Source organism: Lonchura striata, chromosome 4 (genome assembly GCF_050655825.1).
Source record: "Lonchura striata isolate lonStrDom1 chromosome 4, ASM5065582v1, whole genome shotgun sequence".
Lineage (NCBI taxonomy): Eukaryota > Metazoa > Chordata > Aves > Passeriformes > Estrildidae > Lonchura > Lonchura striata.
In genome coordinates, this window is record NC_140706.1 from 32,381,548 (window position 1) to 32,406,169 (window position 24,622).

At 37.6% G+C, this 24,622-nt stretch overlaps 1 protein-coding gene across 1 annotated transcript; it reads right to left on the bottom strand.

Annotated features, from left to right (window-relative positions):
- Positions 1-1,225: 1,225 nt before the first annotated feature.
- TRAPPC11 (trafficking protein particle complex subunit 11) lies at positions 1,226-24,566 on the bottom strand. The gene is made up of 29 exons (XM_021544817.4): positions 24,151-24,566; positions 23,038-23,207; positions 22,548-22,618; positions 21,592-21,706; positions 19,184-19,283; positions 18,375-18,448; positions 18,056-18,152; positions 17,112-17,245; positions 16,659-16,806; positions 16,115-16,208; positions 15,679-15,758; positions 15,502-15,580; positions 15,366-15,420; positions 14,170-14,315; positions 13,053-13,114; positions 12,818-12,950; positions 12,102-12,232; positions 11,394-11,549; positions 10,741-10,928; positions 10,388-10,536; positions 8,701-8,822; positions 7,917-8,036; positions 7,490-7,555; positions 7,234-7,390; positions 5,548-5,656; positions 5,200-5,291; positions 4,187-4,320; positions 3,649-3,816; positions 1,226-2,203 (listed from the first exon to the last, which is right to left on the bottom strand). The coding sequence occupies exons 1-29, from the start codon at positions 24,355-24,357 to the stop codon at positions 2,159-2,161; spliced, it is 3,402 nt and encodes a 1,133-aa protein (XP_021400492.1). The 5' UTR covers positions 24,358-24,566; the 3' UTR covers positions 1,226-2,158.
- Positions 24,567-24,622: the final 56 nt, after the last annotated feature.

Sequence of the window (24,622 nt, forward strand, 5' to 3'; positions counted from 1 at the left end):
GGTCTCCAGCTCAGTAGCAGTTTGAGCATGTCCAGCTCTATCTTTTTTCCCCCTGAATGCTATTTTTAAACTAGTCTATATGTAGCTTTTCTTTGATACTTAATTAGTTACAATTAAAATAGACTACATTTATGTAGTATAAATTGGAGTGTGACTGGTCCTTATCAAACTACAGTAAATAATAAAAAATTTGCACTTACACTGAAATATGTGAATATATCTCCTTAAGACTTCCAAAAGGATTTGGGTTATGAATCACAAACATTCTCCTCAGCATTAGAATCTTGTGAGTCAGAATGATAGTCATCATTAATCACTGCTCGAGCATTTTTAACAAGGTGGCTCCTGCTTGCTGCATGTTTTCATTCACATCAGTAATTTACATAGCATAAAAGGTGTGCCAAGCACTTCAGAGACAATTAGCACAAAAATATCTGCTTTGTAGTGTTTACAGCTATAATAAGATCGTATGAAAAAAGAAAGGATTCCCTCTGTAAATGAAAGAACAGGAATTGTGACTATGGCAAAGTAGCAAGCTTTTCCATGGTGTGGGATATGCCTGCATTTCTGTTTTTCCTTATTATTCTTACTATTCACAATTTTAAGTAGGAATGTATTTACACAATTCCCTTAAGACTTCAACATTGTTGTAACCATGGAAGTATTCTATGTCATCCCCTTTCTGAAAGGGATAAAAACCACTGTTAGACTGTTTTGGGGGTGGGGGAAGGCACCCAATTCTCCACCAAACACTTACACTACTTGCATCAACATGTCTTTTAAGAAGCAGTAACAGAGGTGCCAGCATTGATGCAATCTGAGTGACTACTTAAGAGAAAAAAATATCTGGAAAAGAAATACATTTTCCACTCTAAAAAAAAAAAAAAAAAAAAAGAAAGAAACAGAGAAAGATAAGATACCTATTCCATGACTGGCACTTAGTTCAGTACATTTAAGCAAAGAATAAGGAATGTATAATTTGTTCTTCCCAGTACAGTTTGTCAGTCATCTTCTTATCCCTATCTATACATTGGAAAAACCCTCATAATACAACTACCTCTGCACTCCGTGGAAAAAGAGTATATCCTCACACATATTTTTTCAGGACTTCACTCATGCTTTCCTTCAAGTATCACACCTGTTATTTTGGACCTCAATGCCATAGATGGAAGTGTCAGTCCACAAGTGAGATAAGAGTTATGAAAGAACTGTGAAAGCAATGCAGTTAGGGACAGTTTCAGAAGTACTGTCACAAGCAGTTTATTAGAACTTCACTTTGACAATAAATAAGGTTTTTCCCAAGCAATCAAAAGGTAATTATTTAGAAAGATAAACAACGCAATTTTTCACAATGCAATTTTTTATATATACATATTTTACTGCACTTTACACACCAGTTCATCCAGAGCTGTACAACAGTAGGATGTTTATTTTTTAAATTCACACAGCAGGAGAATATCAAGACATGTCTTTAATCTGGAAACTGTGTGTAAAAGCAACCCCAAACCACACCAGCTCCAGGTTGGATAGTCCAACTGGTATGACTGAATCTCTGTTCTTTAGACTAGCTGCTGAATTCAAAATTGGATGTATGGCTTACCCAGGAGAAACAGTGCCTTTTGAGAGTTATGGTTTTAAAGGACTAGTAAGCTGCCCAATTGCAACAGCATGATGTAGCCATTTGTAATTTACAGTGCTACTGCACAACCTGCTGTGTCTTCAACACAAGTGGCACAGGACAAACCTCTGTAAAAATATGATAATTTTCAATGTTGTAAATCTCTAATAGTAAACACAAACTTCACACTTTGCACTGTTAACTGTGAAAACATCTTTCAGGTTTGGTCAAGTGAATTAGCATTTCTTAAATATTCAAGACATTTAATATGCCTCAATAATACTTCTAAGAGTTTGACATTCAAAATTTACTTCAAAAGAATGCTCCCGTTAAATAAAGCACCAAGATTTCCCCACGTGTTTATTCCTTAAAGAAAGTCTATGAAACAATAGCTTTTTTTTAAACATTAGTTCTGCTAAGTTGTAATTTCAAAATAAAATTTAATTCTCATGGTTTGATCAAAGCCTTGTTTTGAAAGTGAGCTTTACATATTCTGTGCAACATCCCATTTCTTTAAGTGCAGAAGTACAGGTCTTAAAGTTATGCAGCTGCAATTGAGTTGTCATCTGCTTGACGACCCTGAGGCTTTAAGAAAATAAAGACAGATAATTAAAAAATTACCCCAAAACAAAACAAGCTGCCCAAACAAACTCCCCTCAAAAACCCAAACCCAACCAAAAAACCCACATCCAGGCAAAAATGATAGACTAGGAATAACTCTGCAATACACTATTTTACAATGCAGTAAAATAGTGTTGTCAATGTAGCTCTGGTACCCAAGTGTAGCATTAAGCTTATCCTACTTCTAAAGGTTTCCAATGGTGGCACAAACAACATGACATCCAACTGAAATTTCAGTTTGGCCCCTAGAGGCCTCAGCTCCTCAACTGCCCTGGTAAATGCCCTCTCCACACACATCTGCACAGCTCAGACAATGCCTGGCTGATCAGAGCACCGAGCACTACTGTAGTATAGAAAGCTGATAAGTATTATTGTAAAACAGGAATTAGACTGACAATTTCTTGGAGAAATTTTAAGCAACACCACTAGAAATAGGAGAGCAAGGAAGTAGTTCTAAAGAAGAAAAACATCCTTACAATAAGCTTTTTGATGTTCGGACAACTCCAAAGCAAAAGCAAAGCAGTCTGAAGCTTGAGAATCCACAGGAGTTTTATGAAGACCATGCTTTTGAGAAAAAATGCTCTTCTATTTACTTAGGAGGACACCCTGACAACCAGTCTTGAAGAGCCAGTGACTACCAGCATACTCGAAAAGTAAATTCTGCCTATCTCTTTTGGTTAAAACAAAATTGAAATAATGCCAGGCCCGTTTCCTGGAAACATGATTACAGATGTCTGAACAAGTCCAGCTCAAATCATATAAACAAGTCTTTGGGCTCCTTGCTTGTTAAAAGTCTGAATAAAAAGTGAACAAAATATTCCAGAGACAGCAGCAGTGGAATGAGAAACCACTGGTTTGGGCAAATGGATTTAAATGATTCTTAAGAAGTAAAAAGATCTGTTTTTCATGGCATGACTGAACAGACTTCAGTTATACCACCTATGAAAAAAATCTACACTGATTCACTGACAGAATGGGTTTTTAGAAGTTATTTAGGGAGATGTGGGATGCTGCAGTGTCTCTGAACCTAGTCATATGTGTTGCTCAAACACTTTTTTCAGAAGTGCTATGAATCATGATATTAAAAGTATTTGATTACTTAGCTTGCTCTACTATGCTCAAAATAGAGGCAATTTTAAAACTCATTTTACAGAGTCAGACATGGAATAGAACAACAGAGACATAACGAGCACTTTCAGTTAGTTCACCTTGTGGTAGCCAAATACATACTGCACTGAAACAGATTTCCTAAAGATTTGGGCTGACAACACCAATGCACAACACAATATTTTTCAAAGCGAGTAACCCTTTTACAAGCTGAACATTTTAGTCTGCTTAGAGACACTCAGCTGTGAACATAGCTGGGGTGGCTGTCCCCAGAATCTACAAGTCACTCCTCACTGCCTTACCTTTACAAAAATGTGTGTTGGTATGAAACGTCTGAGCAACTGATTGGTGAAGTTTGGGAATCGCATCAGGTTAACATGAAGAGAAGGTAACTGCTGATAGCCAGCCATCAGAGGATAGAAGTTGTATAACATTTCCTGCTGTGAGCCAGGAAGGATTCGTAGCCGGATCTTAAAAAAAGAAGACAAGAAAGCCACAACCATAGGTAAGTTCTGTGTCCAAAAGCTCTGCCTACTTTCTATTTATGCACTAGTTACTTTCTGAAGCTGTAAAGGATGCAACTAATTTCCAATTCTAGTTAAACTATTGCTTCTATACTGAAACACCATAAACAACATGACAAACAGCTTCTAGGCAGGCTTCCATCTAGCCCTTTTTAAAATGGAGTCTGCATTCATATATTCTTCTAGACAGAATTTACCATACTTTAAACATCTAAAAAACAATGAGTTTTTCCTCTATACATCAGTGTAAATCTAAACAATGTATTCTTCACTAACAGATAAACCAGCAGGATCAGTGGATGTGGGAATTCTGTACCTGTTTAAGGCCAGAGAACATGAAGGCATCACTGGGTTCCACAGACACCTCCACATCCTGGACTAAATTGGTCTTATTTTGTAGGTGATACCTGACAGGTAAGGACTCCCGGACTCGACCAAATGATGGCAGATCTTTGGAAAGAAAGTAAGTTATCTCAAATACAAAATACATCTTCAAGTTCCACAAAAAAAAAGTCTATTCCAAAAAGAAGTGAAAAGTTAATAAAAAAAGATACAAGAACTAGGCATCTAAACCCTTCTGGCAAGTTTCTTTAGAAACAGATTAAACAACAGAACACAGCTTCTTTACAGTTTTTCAGTATCATATTTTGACATCTAGTTACAAACCTCCCAGCTGCTAACACTGCCCAAGAATACTAACTAGGAAGTCACTTCCATTGCTGCTGACTATTTTCAGCTTACTAAAATCTAATAACATATTGTCAGGAAGCTCCTTCAAAGTGTAACATGATAGGTGGACAATGGAAGAATCTCAGTACGTATGAAACCAAGCAGAGGAAAGCATTGAAATTATGTGTGTTTGGTGGACATTTCAATCCCCCTCTGTTCTTGTGCAGGTGAAGTGCTGTAAGAGAAACATTTCACCCAACAAGCATCTACAGCTCTTCAGTCTGTTTCTTCCTGGGATGCACCCAGAATGTGGGTGGATGGAACAACTGCTGCCATAGGCATCTAGAGAAACCGACTGGGAAGGCAGCACCAGCAGAGCTAACTCCAGTCTCTATGCTGCTGCATAACACAGGTTGAGTATTATTTCAGCTCCATTGACAGCTTTTAGAACATCTGTGTAACTACCTACCTACTTTTCCCTTCAAGTGGGGAAAGAAGAGCAAGCCTTGAGGCAGTTTCTTTCTCTAGCTCCATAATATTCAGCACCATTTTTCTGTATTTTGCTACAGTCATTGAAACTCTGGGTGCTGTAAATTGTGGCTTTCTTTAAAATTCTGATTAGGACATGTATGTTTGGTCATGTTGCCAAATTAATATTACCTGCATTAACATGGAGGGGAATGCTCTCTACAATCACATGTGGTAGAGTGATGACTGTGTTAACAACAGGTACACTTTCCACAGGTGAACTTCTGCAGGAAAAAGTCAAATGCAGACCATGTTGAATATTATACTACATAAAGTATCGAGTAAGTATACAAACTAAGTAGTAATTAGTAGGCCCAAAGTCTAAACAGTGCTTCTTACAGGAAAACACAAAACTTTTTTGTTTGTTTTTTGCACTCCTCCCCACTTCCAAAAAATCCCAAACCCAACATCTCACTATCATTCCTAAAAAAAAAAAAATCGGCTTACTTCCTCTCCTTATCAAGGCCAAGAAACGCTTACCTCTTCCAGGAAATGATATAACATCCAGTTGCCACTCCACTAGCATTAGTAACTGGAGGACATCGAAGGCAAAAGCATTCACTGGCACTCTCACCTGTCTGTAAAACAACTATCAGCAAGATTTTGTTTAAAATCAAAGCATAACAGCAGCCTAAGCCACTAAGTCTAGAAATGCAATATGACACAAACACAAGCATTCAGGCAGAAAGGCCTTTGAAGTGCTCTGCAAAGTACACCTACCAAATGTATAAATCCAATAGATTGGGAAGTATTCTAATACATGAAAGGGTAACATACATGCCACTTTACTTTCTGAACAGCATTATGATATCTTTAACGTAAACCAAGAATGAGTCATTGCAAATTTAGTGCTCATAAACACACACAAGAAGCAAAATAATGCCAATTCAAATTCTACACTTCTACAGCAGATTCCAAGACATCAGCATAAGATGCCTCTGATGCTTGAAAATTAAAATGAACATGAAAACATCCCCTCTCCCTCTGAAATGGATAAGAGCAGGGGAAGAGAAGAAATACAAGAAAAAACTACTGGCTTTTCAGTGAAACTGAGTTCTCACTTTTTCTTTTCTTTTTTCTCTACTCAAATAAACTAAAAAAATAGAGTGCCTTTACATGTAGAAAGTGATTTTTAAAAGTATAGGCTTTGTTATTTCAAAATTTATCATTAATATTTAAAAAAAAAACATCAACCAAAAGATGGACAGCTGAACAGTTGATAGCCCTACAGGTTCACATGTCCTGGCACTTAGCTCTTTAGGAGCATCAATCAGAAGCCATGAAGCACAAGGTGCCAGAGCTGAAGATGAAATATCAGTTTAAAGACTAAAGGATCTGGGAAATAACTGCTTTTTGCCAGGCAACCCTTGAATCAACAGAGCAAGCAGAGCCTTACAAGTCCTTGATTACAGGAGTGGACAGCTGCCCCACAGTCAGGCAGCCACCTAGAACACCTCACTGCATCCACAGTTTTGATGGAACACATAATTCACACCTCTGATAATTCACACCTTTGCCACAAATACAAAGACAATGTTTTGTTGGAAGATTTTGGATCAGCTCTACTTTTAAGTACTCCACTTAACTTCAAAGCTAACATACTGCAGTTTTAATGGCTGAGATCTTCAAGATAACTTTTTAAAATGCAAATAATAGGTTATAGAGCTGTGGTAATATTAAAAAAAAATAAAAACTACTGGTTGTTCTTTATAACCTACCCTTTCTAGCTTCACATTTTTTACTTTGGGGCTGCAATCATGGACATGGATCACTGACCTCTGGATACTGCCTCTATCACATGGCAAAGTGGATTCCAGAAAGTATATATGGCCCAGAAACACTGGAAATACTGAGTATCATTCAATACGGATATCTAAGAAGCTGCATTTCAGAAGTATTTCAGGTGCTTTCCCTCATGTCTATTATATTTAGAATTTTATTTACCATCCAGCATTCAAGTCTATTTAGTTGACCTAGTGAAGCAGAACTACATTCCAAAGCATGCTGCAGTCCAAGTTGTATTCTGGCAAGCAACTGGAGTACTAAGCAGCTTTCTTCTACTTACAGTTCAATAAGGAAACATTATTTAACACATCTCCCTTTATTACTCCCAATTTATGCAAAAAAGTATCCTCCTGATAGAGAACATACTTTAAGAAAACTTACCATTCTCCACATAAGATTCCAGTTGATCTACTGGGGTCATAGAAGCTGACAGTTGTAACTTGCTTGTTACAATAGTGAGAGGCCAAGGAGAGGCACTCAGGATGTCTGTCATCAGTAAAAATGGTATATCTGCAAATACTCTGTCCAAGTGCTCCAGCTGTCAAGACACACACAAGCTCTGACTATTTCTAACTAAACAGGGTGTGACTCCAAAGTACTGTGATTCCAAAACATGAACAACTTTTCAAACACATACCTTTGTGGAGACAAATTTGACAGCAACATCAAAAGGAAATACTGTGTCTATGGTTACAGTTTCATCCTTTAGAGGCAAAGAATGGGATGGGAACAATAGAGGAAAAAAAGTTATATTCAGCTTAAGGCCTGGCTATTGAAGTCAAAGATTATTAATATAAAGTTACTTTTAATCATTATTTTAATCAAGTCTTCACCAGAGAAGAATGTATCTTTAAAGATATTTACGAACAAATAAAGAAAACTTTTCTTCTGCTAATAGTTATAGTACTGCTTAGGCTAAAAAGGGCTACCATACTGCTGACATAGCATTTATTCTATCTTCTAGAAAGGATTCTAAGATACTCAAAATTACAGGTTTTAGAGTATTTCTTGTATTGCACAAATTTTTCTGTACAAAATGCTAATAGTGCATCTTTAAAACCTACCCGGTGACACCTGCAGAGGATTTCTTTCCCCTCAACAACAGTGTTGATTAAGTAAGAAATGTAAAACAGAAACATTCTTGCACCAACTGTTCCACAACGGATGTATATTGGTTTTTCCAGCTGCAAAATAAAGGAGACTGTGTGAGCTATAGATAAACTATATTCTATACTAATTAGGTCTAGAGCTGTCCAAAGCTGTTAATCATCTGACTTGGTCCAACAGGGCAACAATAGAATGGGCATTATTTTGACCATAATGTATCTCATAGAATGCACAATCTGGATCATGCAGCAAATTATTTTAACCAGAGCAGCACAACTCCAGCTGCTTCACCAAATTTGCTCCAGATGCTAGTCTGTTACTTTAACAATGCAAAAACAGAACCGTAACTGTGTAATATATGACATAACCAACTTCTAACTAACTAGTCACAACTTCAGTTTAGTCCATATTTGATCCTCTACCCTCTTGAATCACATTTGCTGATTATTATCTACTGTCCATTAAGCAGTGCATTTCATTAGCAGCTGAAGTTAGCCTCCTTATTTTATATCTCCTTCCTGTATCATCAAACCCAGAACATATCTGATTATCCAATTTAGTCTAAAAGTCTCATTAAAGGAATACTAAACTACATGTAAACAGTAGGCAAAATATGCCATAAACATTTAATGAATCGGTTCAGATACTAGAAAGTAAACCAAAGTTTGTCTAAGGGAGTCTTTTATTAGTTGGTCCCTATTTTCTTGAGTGTGATCTAGAAGTAAGGTTTTAAGCCTTGACCTTTTCCCCTGGTTGCAAGTCTCCTACAGGGATATCAGGAAGCAGTGCAGGAAAAGAGTCATCACATGCATCTGTTCCATGAAGAGTCACCTGAGTTTTCTGAGTCAGGTTAGCGTCTTGCCCTAGGATTAAAAACAGTGTTCATATCCACACAAGTTTACATCACTAAAACATGAAAACAATAACTAAAAAAAAAATCTCTAAAAGCAATGCATGAGGAATTAACACAATTCATTTTGCCAAGAGAATCTTTCAAAAGTACCAGCAGAAGATAGATTTGATAACACCTCAAAATTTTCCAAGTTGAAGCATTTGTACCCTTGCAAGTTTATTGTTTCATCTCTTTGGGCCAGGAAAAAAGAATTTCAAAAATCAGAAATCATATATAGATATTCCCTATCATATAAGTAATACAACAGGATTATGTGATTCAAGTTTTTCCTGATATTCTATAATGAAATAGAAAGGAAGTTTCACTGTTCTGTGATTCTTTTGTTTTCAAGAACATGGTTTAATGATTTCACATATTTTAAAAACTTTTCTTTCAAGTCGGTGTTGAAAATAAATTAAAAGCAATGTATATATGTTAAATGACACCATTCTTCAGCCAGAGCCTAACTAGAATAATGGCATTACTGCAATTACATGGGATAATTTTCAAAGCAAAACAAGCCACATCTTGCCAAAGAGTTACTACTGTGGAAAATACATCACCTTCCCTATAAGTGAAATGTCAGATTTCCATTGTTCTTTTAATGCAATCAGCAAACCCACACTGACCTTGCATATCCCAAGTTAAAGAGATTAGATCAAGCAAGGAAAAAAAAACAAACTAAGAAAACACAGACCATCTATTAAACAGTGCTTCAGGAGCCAAGCCCAAACATCCAATTAAACAAGCTTCTAGAATACTCCAGTGACTTTAATGAACCATACAACTCCATAGAAAACAGGGTTCTATTTCAGAATACACAGAACATTTGGCATCCTATAGGCTAGTGACTTAAAAAATACTTTTGTCTTTCCGGATAATTGCTAAAAAGAGGAATACTGAGTATAACATTTGGGCTTCACACACTGAAAACTGTCAGCAATATCTATATGGAGATAGCTAGGACTCAGACATATAATATTTGCATTTTTTTCCTTTGCTTTCTAAAACATACTGCTTCAGTGCTCCATTCTTCCCCAAATTTCTAGTGGTCTAAAAATCAAACCATGTTGTCCAGGGCAGGGAAAACAAAAAAATCAGAGTGGGGGTGAGAGAAAACCCAGTCTAAAAAACTATGTCTATACTTAGAAAACATTTATCTAGCATTGTCTAGTGCTGTCAGCTCAGCAAGAAAAAGATTTCTGTTTGGGGAGAAGAAAACTTTAGTTACAAGCAAAATTAATAAAAATTTAGAAAATAATATAAAAGCTTTCATGTTTTCTTTCAAACTTGTAAAGATTTATATTCTGAAAATACCCATGTAAGCCCCACAGACAAGCAGTGGTTAAAATAAACATAATTGAATGAGTCTGTCAGCTGTTGTTCTTACCACTGGTATTTCATCATTCCCAACTTCAATGTTGGTTTGGCTTTTAATTACTGCAAGAAAACAGTTTACTGTACTTCTCTGCATTGCATCCACAAAAACGAGTCGATTATGAGACTGCTGGATTAAATGAAAATAACCCCAAGTACCTGGCTTTAAACCTGCTGTAAGCTTGACATCTTTGGCCACTGTCTCCTCATGTGACTGGACTGTCACAATCAAACAATACATTTCATTAGTCAGGGCAGGAGGTTCATGACGGAGCTGAACAGAAATATTTGGCACTCTAGAAATGATCCTTTAAGAGAAAAGACTCAGTTATTGTATCTTTCTTAAATAACATGCTTTTAAGCCTAGTTTAAAGGAGGCTAAAATACCCTATTGTTTAAGAAAGTCCCCACAATTGGTGGCCTATTAAACTAAGAGATGTGAGACTCCTGAAAAACAGCATAATGGGAACAACTCAAAAAAAAAAGACTAGTCTGGAACCCCAGTTACTCACATCGTGCTTGCCTGAATAGTCAAAGTGTCCCAGTGCACCTCATTGTCTGGAAGCTTAGGTCTTCTCTTGAAGGACCGTGATGCCTGCAATGCTTCTTGAGATGAAGAAGCATCTCCCCCTCCTCCTCGCCAGTTCAGAATCACACAGCGGCCAGATTCACTTCCCAGGATCAAATCCACAGAAGTGATCTGACAGACACAAATTTAAACACCCATTGGTGAGTCTTCTGATCACCTGTTGTAGGAATATAGTTTTCCAACACAGACAGACATAATAAATACATGTACCATCAAAAAGCTTCTGACAGGTTGGAGACTGAGGACCTCCACCACCCCGGGATTTCATTTAATGAAACAGCAGTGGAAAAAGTATCCAGGTGCAAGCAGTGTAATGGGCTGCAATTTCCTACCTTCCCATAGCAGTATACCAGCACTCACTTTTTAAGTATTATGCATTTTTTTAAAAAAAGGATGACATTTTCTTGAAACAATTCTCAAATTTTTGTGGCTTTCGTCATGTTTTGTCATTGTCAATAGTTTCACAAATTCAGACATTCAGAACTGCAGTTTTTAACTGGTGCTAGATTAGGGGCACATCGTAGTTTGAGTTCATTGTACGTAACAGTAAGAAGGGTACAAAACAAATGGACAAACCTCAATCTTCTTTCCTACATCTTCAGTTTTTGCAACGAATTTAAAAGAGAACTTTCTTGTTTTGCCAGGCACTAAGCACATTGTTCCTTGTGATGACTGTTCTAGAATATCACTTTTCTGATAGGCTTCTTCTACAACACAGTATTGGTTGTAATCCTACAATGGAGAAGCGGGGAAAAAAGTTGATTCATTTAGATGGAAGACATCTTTAGAGAGTAACGGCAATGTAGCAAATATTAAGGGTCTGTGTTACTGGATCAAACTGCATGGGTTTTTGCTACTTTTCACAATATCACAGTTAAACTAGCAAGTAATTACAGTGCAATTCTTTGACACAAGATATCCATTATATTAATATAACTTCTTGAATCAGAAGAAATAAGACATTAAAATGATCCTTCTGAAACTTTAGCAAGCTTCATAAAAAAACAGATGAACTAACAATATGAACTAATGAGATGAACTAATGATGATAGATATGACAAATGAACTAATCAAACTGCATTTCAGAGTCTTATTCCAGTATAAATATATTTGTCAAAAGCAATAGATAATGCATTAAAAAGCCAAGCATCTTTCACTTTAGAATTAACATTTCTTTTTGGCAAAACTTTTGATTTTTTTTTAATGCTTAAAACTAATAAAATGTTACTCCATTCTTATTATCTGTTTCTATCACTAGGTCAGAGATATATAGAACACATGTACCTGATTATTGAAACTGATGCAGAGCTTAGAAAACCTGATAGGATGAGGACAATCGGCTCTCAAGTACACATCAAACTGCACAGGAACATCAACATGAAAACTAGGAGCAAGAAATTTTGCTTTGCACTGTACTGGAATTAAAAAAGAAAAGAAAAAGCAAAAAGAAACAAGAAGTAGGTGTTAACGTGAACTGTAACATTAAATTCCAGAAGCACACTCCTGAAATGATTGTGGCAAGAACTGTTCTGTGTATACTCTTACAACTCTGTTTTGCAAGTGGACAAATTTGGTAACTAGCACTGTGACAGAAAGTCACTTTTCAGCACTTGGCCAAAACCTTTGCACAGGAGAGATGCAGATGTCGAGTAGAAAATAGATAGTCCCGTACTCTTGGATGTCATGCATGCCCTCTTTTCAATGGGAAGTATTACTCTGCACACATTCTGTCCTCTTTCCTCAGAATCCTACTTCACAGCACACCAGAATATCAGAAATCTTACAAAAATAGGGAATTCTTTAGTAATCTATATCAGGGATAAGAGATCACTGACTTCTCTCAATATTTCTTATCTTGTTGATTTAGACAAGGAGCAGACCAAGGCTGTAGCACTGTTGTTAGTTTTAATACATCCTTCATATTTTCAACCTAATTAGTTTTTTCAAGGTTTAACTACATCCGAATTTATGATCTGGTGTAAATTTTCTTTCTTACTTACCAAATGGTATAAAGTCTTGGACCTCTATTGTAAAAATATTACTGCCTGCCAAGGAAACACGGTCAGCCCACAATTTCTGTGATGCTTTCACAGCAGCAGTGTCACAATCAGGTTCAGGATCAGGGCTTTCATTCTGCAGGCAGGCAAAGGATTACAAAGAACAATAAAAGAAGGTTACCAGACACTGACCACTCTTAGGATTATTTGAAATGGTAATAGGAGTTCTGCCACTTACCATCAGAACTTTTATGAGATTTTTTTCTATTCGTGATTTCTGATCTTCTTTAAGAGTAGATGCTAATGAAGAGAACAAAAAAAAGATTACAAGACAGAAGCAAGGGTCTCTTTTTTCTTAACAGTAAATCTTCCTCTTAGATTGCATCTTTCAAATAACACATTCCAAAGGGAAAAAATTCTACCATCCATCTACCATAACAAAGGACATTCCCATTTTAAATGTTTCCTCTTACTTTCACTGGAACCAAGTAAAATATTTTTTTCTTAGATAAGCATGTTGTAATTTATTGGAGCAAAGCCTCAGAAGAACAATGCTTATACCTCTTTGTTGTTTATGTTTAAAAACAGAAGCAAGCATAGACAAGTCTGGAACACACAAAGAAGCCACCTCAGATAATACTGGAATAAAACAACTGCACCTTCCTGTCACCTTCATTTCACAGAAGGCGATAGGAAGAAACAAGGACTACTTAAAATAAGCATTCTTTTCTTGAATAAAGGTGGTTTTGCATCATTTCTATTCTTCAATACAGAGCAGCCTGACTAGCTCTAGGAAGATGCAAACCCATTACCACTGGCACTAATAGTGGTATTAGCAATTTAGGGCCCCAAAGGATTATTTCTGCAATGTCAAGGAGCAGGCATTACACAGACCAGAGTGCTTGCATTTTTACTGTGGAGCCACCCTATGCCACATTTTTCCCCTAAAACACCCCGTGTACATAGTTCATCAGCAGAGTGCCATAAAGACTCCTGGAGAAGCATATTTGGGATATTAAAGTCCAGAAAAATCATGTTAGTTTTGTTACTAGGAAAAATGTTTTTCTCTTTTAGCTGTACTACTGTTCTTTGCAATCCCAAAGCTCCGGAAGTTCCTGTTACATTATTTGAACAGTCTCAAATGAAGCTCTGTGTCTCTGATATCCTAACACAGTCTATTTGAATGCAATTAATTTTATAATTGAAGAAATACAACTCAACTCTCAGTGTAGCACAGAAAGTAGTGAAAATCCAGCACAAGTACACAGTTACTTTGTAGTCAAATAATTTGAAGTACTGTAAGCACTGTGTCTGACAATGATTTGTCATATTTCAAAATATTAATAGAAGATTACCTCTGCCCAGTAGCTCTAAAGAGTATGTGATATAATCTTTCAGCTGGGCCATCAGATATGAACATTTGAGTGCTGTTGTCAATATGGAAGTGAGGAGGGTCCACCATCCTTCACTGCGATAATCACACATAACGTAATCCAATAGCCTGCAAAACAGTCAAGTTGAGAGGAAACAAGTTATGCTTACTAAAATGCTTTAGAAGCATGCATTTTTTTTGTATCATTAATACAAAATTCATCTTCACTAATACAAATGCTAGATTAAAGTCTACTGTTTATCCAAGGCAATGATTTATTGAAAACAGCATGGAACTATGATAAAGAAACATTTATTCCCTGAATTTTCTATTTCTAGATAGAAAATTTTTCATAAGAGAACAACAGGAAAACTCATCTGTCTTCACATAAAGAACTAGCAAAACAGCAACTGGACAGAAGTGCTTAGTCCAATATCACATTAAAAATATGCCTTACTATTGAATATGCAGTAAGTATTTAGAAAAGGAAATCAAACCTCCACAATAAAGTCCCCTTCCAAACTCAAGAAATTTAGAGTTCCTTAAGCCAACAGCTTCTTTTCTCTCCTACTTCCCATCCCCCTACAAGGGTTTCAAAGGTCCACAACATATGCATCAATCTTTATCAGGCAAAACCACACACCTTAATATGTTCCAAACACTGTTTGCTGTTACTAACAAAGCAGAGAAGTGATTTTTTTTAAACTCTTCTCAACTATTTAAGACAAGAATTTCTGCCTTCTTCAGAAAAATCCACCTAACACAAACAAAAAAGTGCCCGTTCATAGAGCAATTAGGCTTGACACAAATTAATCTGCTTATCCTAGCCTATCTTCTCTTCCATGCAAAGTCCAGTCACCTACTAACAAGTAAATACATCTCTCCTACTTCAAACAAAAGAGAGAGACAGCATTCAGTGAGTTAGATATAGATAATTTGCCAATATGGCAAATTCCCACAACAGCTCATAGCAGGAAGTTTTTATGCTCTAATAACTGACTCGTATGTTTTAGTTTCTTTTATAAAAGTGGGGTTCATAGACTCAATAGCTTGTGCTTCAATCACAACCGATACAAGGGGCGTCTCATACAAGCTTCCAACATTATTCCATAGCAATTAGACATGGGGGTCTTAGTGAGAAGGCAGCACATAAAAGAAGCAATCATAAATGATACTCACTTCAAAGCTTTGGCATAATCTTTAGCATAGTAATATTCTTCTCCCATTTGAACCACTGGAAAAAAAAGTTCTCAATCAGTACTGAAAGCCTTTGCAAAATTAAATTTTAAAAATGTATCTGGTTATCTATACTTACTCAAATGACTTTTCATTCTTGGACATTTGTATTTCTTGAACTGTGCGACAGCATTACTCAACAAAGTGATTATTAGCTCCTAGTGGATAAAACCATTATTGAAATCATTATATATGCAAACATTAGGGTCATGTTAAAACAACTTTTTTTTTTTTTTTTTTTAAGAATAAAACTTACTGAGTGGAGAACATTTTTCTCTTTTAGCTGTAGGGATAAAATCCCCATCTTCTCCTTTTCAGGATCAGAAAGATCAAAGCCTGCATAAGACAATGAAAAAACCCATGAAACTGGAATTCTGTCCAGACCCAAAGGGAACAATTTATACCATGAGCAACATGTAATGCAAGTTTCAACTCAAACACATTCACACATTCTATTACCTCACAGGCAGCTACATCTCCCTAGAAGGAAAATTCTAGAACACAATTATTTTTCCCCATGCTTTTAAGAATCTACACAAAATCAGCAAATTACAATAAAACCACCTAGTCCTTATACTGCATATTTTAGTATTTAAAGTGTGTATGTTAAGACAAATTAGTTCTTTTCTAATCTGATATCAAGTAAGGATTCATAAATAAGCTCATATTTCTGTAGCAGTAGACAAACATACTTAATATTCCTTGACGCCATGGTCTTTGCCCATAAAAGTCAAGCACTCCAGTTTGCGTTTCCAGGGGATCTGGATTGGGATATGTCACAGAGGACTGTAAATTCAAATATAGTAATTAAAAGGGGTTCTGTTTTGTATTCTGCCAGGCAAGTGTTAGAAAAACACTAAAACAATACCCTCCCCATATCCTAGTACCAATGCTCTTGTTTCTCTGCTTCCTGTAAGTCACCAGAGACAGTGCACATATAAACATACTAGAAAAACAAAGTGAGTTTTCAAGTATCCAGATATGCACAAATATATTAAAAAAAAATTTAAAACATGTCAGAATTATTTGTAAATAAATAAATATTAATGTATTTGTCCTGGGGCAACCTTATCCATACATTACAAATACACGTAATATTAACAAGCATCACAAAGACACATATCTTTTCCTCAGAATTCATTTACACGTATTACAGATTGTTCCACTTCCACTTAAAACTACATTAGGAATTCACTATCTGGTTAATTACAAAGCATTTTTCCCCTCACAACTTACATCATGGTTACAAAGCATACTTGCTAGTTGTTTCCGTTCCTGTGCATAGTAGGCTGCCTGCTGGTAATAAAACCCTGGATTCTGAGTTTGAATTGCTGTCAATCCCAGCTTAATTGCTTCATCAAACAAGTCACCAAAAGCCTGAAACCTGTTTAAAAAAATTCATAACCAAGATTATGTATAGAACAGCAATATGAACTAAAAGGTACCCTATAAATAAAAGTTCTGGTTACTCAAGACAGATATTTCTGTGAACTTTGGCATCTAAGCTCCATGGCTGCATTTGCTCATACTCTCTTCATTCAAAGACAGAAGTAGTCAATTCAAACACAACAACAGTGTATTTTACATTCTTGTGTATCTCTTAGAGAGCTAAGAATTTGTATCTTGACTAGACAAGTAAATATTTTTAAGTTCACTGTTTATCTAAAACACTACTAAGCAAAAACATACTGTTTAGACATCCAGGCAGCATGCTCAAAAGCCAGTTCTGCACTTCCTATTTTTTTCTTGCATAGGTCAATATGCTTCCTGAACTGTGCAATAGCATCCAGTGGAGTATTATGTTGAAAACAGAGGCGACAAATCTAGGAATAGATAAAAGTAAAATGAAAAACCACTGTTAGGCTGTTAAGGATTAGCACTCAACCCTGCCACTCCCCCAACTAATTCTACATATTTCTGAGGAGCAAAATTGTGTAAAAAACAAAGGATGAAAAATTTATGGTTTGCATCTGTAAACCATAATGCACTACACCTGAAACCATGTGGTTCTCTATTTTATCTAATACTATTTATCATCCCCTTCTTGCCCAAGCCATCAATGGAAGAGTGCATAACTCACTGCCAAATATAACAGGGAATTTCAGAGCTTCTAGAAAGATTATTATTTTGAAGCCTGCAGTACACAAATGGAATTCGATGGAGTACAACTCCAAGATTCTTGTAAGTGGTGGGATAGTTTTGCTTTACCTAAAAGCCCTCAAAATACCACTAAAGTATGGACTGAGTCTTAGAGAGTTACTTTCTTCCCCCTAACAAGCAGTAACTGAACTATATTGGCCTAAGTTTTGCAAGAAGACAAAAATATTCAAGGAACAAGCAGCCTTGGTGTTCATTCTCCCTGCACAGAGTAAGAGATCCTAGTGTTTCAGAAGACTGCATCTCAAATGAACTCAAATCCTTCAAGATAATCCCAAACTTCAGCTAAGGATCTTTCTTTTGTGTGGAATTCAGAAGTCTCTGTAAGTCCGAGCATAAATGGTGTTCCAATGCTAACTCTTTCTAATCCATCTCTGTAAAAGCAATATAAAACTGAACTTTACAACCTTTCCCCATTAAAGGTGCATCAACCTTTTTAAGTAATAGATGTCAAAGACTAGAAATACAGTTGTTACCTTGTAATTTATAAATCCTGCCATGGTCTTGATTTCCAGCATGTTTGTTTCATGAGCCCTCAATTCATGCACAAGATTATATGCAGTTCTGTAATTCCTAAGCAGTAATAATTAGAGTTAAATCACACATGACAATAAAGTTCTATAAAAGGACTGCCAACAGTGAAAAACAGCCTTCCAACCAGAGCATTCTTCCCAGTGAAGAACTTGCCCCTTACATACATGTTTAAATAATTTTGCATTCAGGAAAATATTTGTCAGTTTATGGCTTAGCTGTAATTTGGGGAAGAGAGGGTGGGGAAGATAACGTAAGTCTTACTTGAGAGCATTCTGTGTATCCTGTTTCAGCTCACTGAAGAAGGCTATTTTGAACTGGTGTCTAACAAACAAAAGCTGCAAAACACAACCAGTGTACATCATTCACAAAATCCAAACATACCTTGTTACCTACAAAGAGATACAGGTGGTGACTTCAGAGGTTTACATAATACAGCACTTTACCTGAAAAAGTGACTGTGCAACTGTTTCCTAATAGTTCTGTCTGCCACCATGATACAAGAGTGATCTTTCAATAGATTTAATCTATTCAAAGCCTGCTACCCTGACACAAGGGAAAGGCTTTGTAACACCCCAAAATCCCTATGCCAACAGAGCTGATTGTGGTTTGGAGCACACCACTTGGATTCCAGCTTCCAAGAGACAAAGCTGGCAATTGCAACAGAACATAATGTGTCTGAGTGCATTTGAAAAGCAAAAGTTAAAAACTGAAATCAAGTGCAATTCTGAGTACAAAATATCTAAGGGAAACATATCCCACAATTTAAGATACCACACTCAAATAGGTTAAACCATGTAGATAAATTAGAAGTTTTTCTTTTTTTAATCTGAGAACTTTATTTTGCCCTGCGGGTCTTCTAAGGAAGATATGAGAAAGACAAATGTAAGAACAAAACAAATCAAAATAAAAGTTTAAATTGCAGAAAATGGAATCAGATTTACTTCCTATACTAAGAGAGGACATCTCAAATTGGAAGAGAGGAATAAAAACATTTAAGTAACAAACAGTTATTTTCATGTTTTAATATGCAATATAGCTTGCACAGTATTTCAAAAATAGGGTAACATTACCTGATGAGTGGTTTTGTTCAAGAACTCCTTATGAGATTTAACTCTTCTTATTTCTGTATAATAATAAGTTTGTGCATGCTCATAGAAAGCATTTTCCAACCTGCAAAAAAGTTGCTCATAAGTTTCACAAAGTTTCTCCCACATACAAAGAAATTCTTAAGTTCTTCAAAATAAGTTACTTTTAATCATGTTTGTTTTACTGTTGGCAAAGGACCTTGTGGTATTACTAAACTCCTCAAAGTTACCACACAGGGTAAGAGTCTGCACACAAAAACCTTTTACAAAAGGGGTAGTAGTAAGTAGGACAAGTAAATTGAGAGCTTTATATACTAACTTCTCATACAACAAACTCTAGTATTTAATTTAAGATAATCTCAGGATAAGCTGTTCTGATTTTGCAAGGTAACAGAAAGATGAAAGATGCCCTTAAGTCAAAACAAGAAAACCCTGCAGAGGCTCACAGAATATGTCTGAAATGCATCTGTTTGCTGGTGGAAGGAATTCAAAGGAAAAAAACAGCAGTAAATAAAATTTTGAGGGTTCAGACTAGGTCTCATCATTCTGTCCAAACATCAATAGCTACCTCTTGCAGAGGTAACAATGGAACTTGTCTTCAAGAGAGATAGCCCACAGCAACTCACAGGGAGAGAGGACAAAGAGGACAAGAACACCAAATGCAATATGAGACTGAGGAGCATCTAAGGAGCTTATGTTGTATGATCAAGCTGTAAGGAGTAGAATCAACTAGAACAAGATCAAAAGCCAGGAGAGGAATACATGCAACAGCACTGACACATGCAAAAAATAAAGGCTGAAGTACCAGTTCTGTCCTTATAATCTCAATTTAGCACCAAAAAACATATGCAAAGCTCGAAGTAATGACTACTTTATTTTGATCAATTCCAGTGGCAGTTTGTGAGCAGCCTGGATACAATAGCAGCATTAATTTATGTTGACATTTATTCTGTTTACATATAAATATGAGGGTTAGCTTCAGACTGTGACTCCTCCTCTCCCTGAGGATATATTGAAAAATTTAAACTAATTATAGTAAAACATGCTTTGACTTAGTTTGAGCCCATCTTTTTAGAGCTACGCAAAAGTGTCTGCCTTCCCCCAGTCTGCTTTTGAGAGGCCTTCCTACATTATTTGAAGTTGTAGTCCATGTAAATATCAAAACAGAAGGCACAAGAAATGTATAAAATGGCAAAGACATAATATTTGCAACCAGATAGATGCCACTTAACATGAACAGGAGAAAACTACATGGCCAGGAAGTGGAAGGGGAGAAAAAGACCAAAGGCCTCCTAAGAGATAAACCTAAAAACATATTTTTATGGAAAATCATTTCAAACTAGAAGGGGCAAAACCACTGTAGAAGTAGAAAAGCCCACTTTACCTCTACCTGAAGAACATTCTTGGGATATATACTAATATTTCTTTAAAAGCAACATCTCTGACTGTCATTATTCAACCTCTCAGAGAAATGAAATTGTGCAGAATTCATCAGAATAATCTGAAGAATTCCAGCAAACAGGTAAAACGTTCACTGCTGGTCTACAACCAGTGTTCCACATAGCATTCATCTGAACCCATGACCTCTCAAATTCTCCATTAGAATCATGGAATTGTTTAGATTGGAAAAGACCTTTAAGATCATCAAATGTAACTGTCAACCTATTACCAAGTCCATCACTAAGCCCATCCTACTGTCCCTAAGCAGAATATATGCATCTTTTAAATACACCTTCAATGGTGACTCAACCTCTTCCCTAGGCAGCCTGTTCCAATGCATAACTCCTCTGGTGAAGAAATTTTTCCTACTATCCAATCTAAATCTCCCCTGATGCAACTTAGGCCATTTCTTCTCACCCTACAGCTTGAAGGGAAGCCCTGGGGAAGAGACCAACCATCCACTACAGCCTTCTTTCAGGGAGTTGTAGAGACCAATAATGTCTTCCCTGAGCCTCCTCTTCTACAGACTAAAGACCCCCAGCTCTCTCCGCTGCTCCTCATAAGGCTTTTGCTCCAGACCCTTCACCAGCTCTGTTGCCCTTCCCTGGACACACTCAAACACCTTAATATCTTTCTTGCACTGAAGTGCACAGAACCGGACACAGGACTGCATGGATTTCCATCAGCTATCTCCACTGAGCCAGCAGAATGAAGGCCCTTGCTAGCACACCAGTATTTCAACACTGGCATGCTGACCCGAGGCTTATTTTTAGTGAAACTGGTTTTATCCCTTTCCCACTTTAAGTCTAGTTTAGAGCTCTGCTAACTATTGTGTGCAGATCCCTCTTCCCCTTTGAGACAAGTGTTCACCACCTGCTGCTAGCGGGCTAGGTGCCATATAAGCCAACCCACAGACTGCAAACAGAGCAAGACAGGGGTTTATGGTCACTTACCTTATAATATAGCCAACAAGATGATCAGTGTGGGGAAGTACAAAGAGTGATTTTCCAGAGAGGTCACAAGCATTACATAAGGCTGCAGCCCTCTCTGATGCAATAACATCTTCCCCTAGTGAAGTCAAAGAAAGGACAAGTAAGTGTATGTGGTGCTGCAATGTCAAAGTTTAAATGTCAGGTTATGAACCTTAGGTAGACCAAATGATCTAAACAGTATTGAAAAACCTAATAAAGATAAAACCGAGAGCAGATTCTTTCTTACTTCTTTCAGAGTACTATGTGCTTCATCCAGCAGAACACATACAGAAACTTTCTAGCAGTTTTAAACAAAAAATTACAAGTATAATGTAAGTTTTTCATCTCTCACAGAATTAAATATCCCGTGTCTTGAGAAATAAAATAGTATCCAGGAAAGACAAACACATATAGCAGGTAGAGGAAAAAAAAAAAAAAAAAAAAGGTTTGCCAGACACTAGAAAGCACACAGTAGCTCTACAGAAATGTAAAGTTAAAGTGTATCACATTTCACAGTTCCACGTCGCTCTAAAATGTTATTGATTAAAACTAGTTAAGACAAAAGATCTCTGTAGGTACCAAATACTCTTCCTCTAAGTTCTCAATGGTTTTACTGGTTTACCTGTGTTTACAATGCAACTTGCTTACAAGAAGGCAGGTCAGATGTATTGCCGTATAAACATCTCTGATACTGTCTATCAAAAAATGCACTTGGACTTAAGAGGAAGAAGTTAGGGATAAAAGCATCAAATGTTTAGGGTCAACTGCCCAGAATGCTCTTTTTATCCTTACACCTTTCTGCAATCACAGTGCATTTAATGAATGTAGATGACATCAGATGAAGAACCACAGATAATGTGACAACCCAAAGTCAGCTCAGTCCACTGGGCCTTCTGAAAAATGAGAACACCACAACTGTACATAGAGTTTTCAAGTACCTGGAGGCAATGGTGTTTTTTTCTGAATCAAAACCACAGCAACTTTGGTATTTCTTCCCTGCAAACTCTGCCTAAAATAAAGACAACATAGTACAGTGTCAAGGTTTCACTTCTTATTTCTGAATAACCAGAAAAAAAAAAATCAGTCTAGATGGAAGCACTGGAAGAATGCTACAAAGGTGAAAAACCCAAATGACACAATATGCTCAATCATTCAGAGAATGCGATCTTCCTTCTTTTGGGACAATTCTGCTGAGTTTAGCAAGTAAAATTTTAGGGGCTGTTTTTACTTAAGTAAAATAAGTAACAGTTTTACAAATAAACCATTAAAAAATTCTTTACTGTGAGTTGTATATTAAAAAGCAAAGTTCAAGTTCCCCTTAACTCATGTTTAAGAAAAAATATTCTATGTTCTAGAATGCAAACAGATTCTCCAATTCACACTTACATTAGCTTGCAGTACATTATGAAGCAAGTGAAAAAAATCTACCTGACAATTTCAACTCGAGTAGCACACTCCAGCTGTTTTTCCTTCCACTGTGGCTCATCCCAGTCCAGTTCATAGAATACCACCACAAGTGCTGGAACCAAATTCAGGTGTTTGTTCATCCAACCAGTCTTCAAGATTCCTTTTGGAATATACCACTCATAGGATGTCCGCTGAAAATATTGAAGATATTGAAGCAAGCTACAAAAACCATTTACAAATATTTATAGCACAAGAAATGGCATATTCTCTACATTCTTGTCACTAAATATGTTTGTCATCTTGCCTTTAACATTGTTCCCTTCAAGCTTTTGCTTCCTATTAAGCCATTTCCCTCTACAGCTCAGGCATCAGGGCCTGATATCAGCAGCAAAGAACAACAGATTCCAGGAAAACTAGAGAGGAGGGTTAAGTTCAGTTGCAAGTCTCATACACTGCCATGAAATGCTAGGCTCAATTGAAAACAATGGTTTTAGATTATTTGTCTTTGCCAGCATCATGGAACTATGTAGTTTCCTAACAGCTAAACTCATTGACATTGCTTCTTAACTTGCCATTGCAAAGCAGAGAGAATAGCAGAGATATTCTTTCTGCTGTGTTTCACTCAGTTAAAGTGACATGTTTTGTAAAAAAAAAGCCTGATAGGTCAGGTTAGGGTTTTTTTGTTGTTGTTGTTGTTGTTTTTTGGGTTTTTTTTTTTTCAGAACACATTATCTAGTTTCTCCAGAGTTGAGTATTGGGTTTCATTAAAGATCAAATTTTACAGGGTACGTTAATGCTATGTAGAAGAGCAGCAAGTACTTTAAAAAGCAAACCATATGGGCTTTCTTTGCTTCTGGCTCATGAGCTAAGGCATCCCTAGGTTTCCTATGCACAAGCAGCACTCCATCACAACGCCCTCGCCTGCTCCTTCGCCCTCACTTGAAGCTCCCACACTTTCCCTCAGAACTGGGGGAAGAGGCAGCCGGGGTCCGGCAGAGTGCGGCGGCAGCCGGCCGCAGCCCAGGCAGAGCGGAGCATGGCCCGTGCCCGCAGGGAGCACCGAGTCCCGCTCCCGGGGCAGCGGGCGGGACCCAGCCAGGACGGGGCGCAGCCGGGGCCGGCGCCGCTCGCTACCTTCGTCCTGCACTTGGGGTACTCGTGGTCGCCGGGCAGCACTTTGAAGGAGATAGGGACGCGGTCGGCTCTGCGGTTGGCGCAGAAGGCGTCCCACACGGCGCGGTGCACGGCGTTGTACACCACGTCCAGGCCGGTGAGCGTGACGAACGCCATGGGCCGGCAGCACAGCTCCACCGGGAAGTCCCAGTGAGACGGAGGGGTCATCCTGCGCCCGGGACGGCGGCCTGCGAGGCCGCGGGACGGCGGCGGAAGGGCGGCCCAAGCCGGCCACAAGAGCGCCCCGTTGTCCCGGGCCCGTGCTCCCCCGCAGCGGGATGGAGCCGGGAAGCGCCGGGAAGCGCCAGCTGGGAGCGGCCGCGGGTCACGGGAGGCGGTGCGGGCGGGCCGCCGCCTCAGGAAGCGAGCGCCGGGCAGCGTCAGAGGGGCAGCGAGAGCGGCCAATCGGCGCCTCCGCTGCACCCCTCGGACC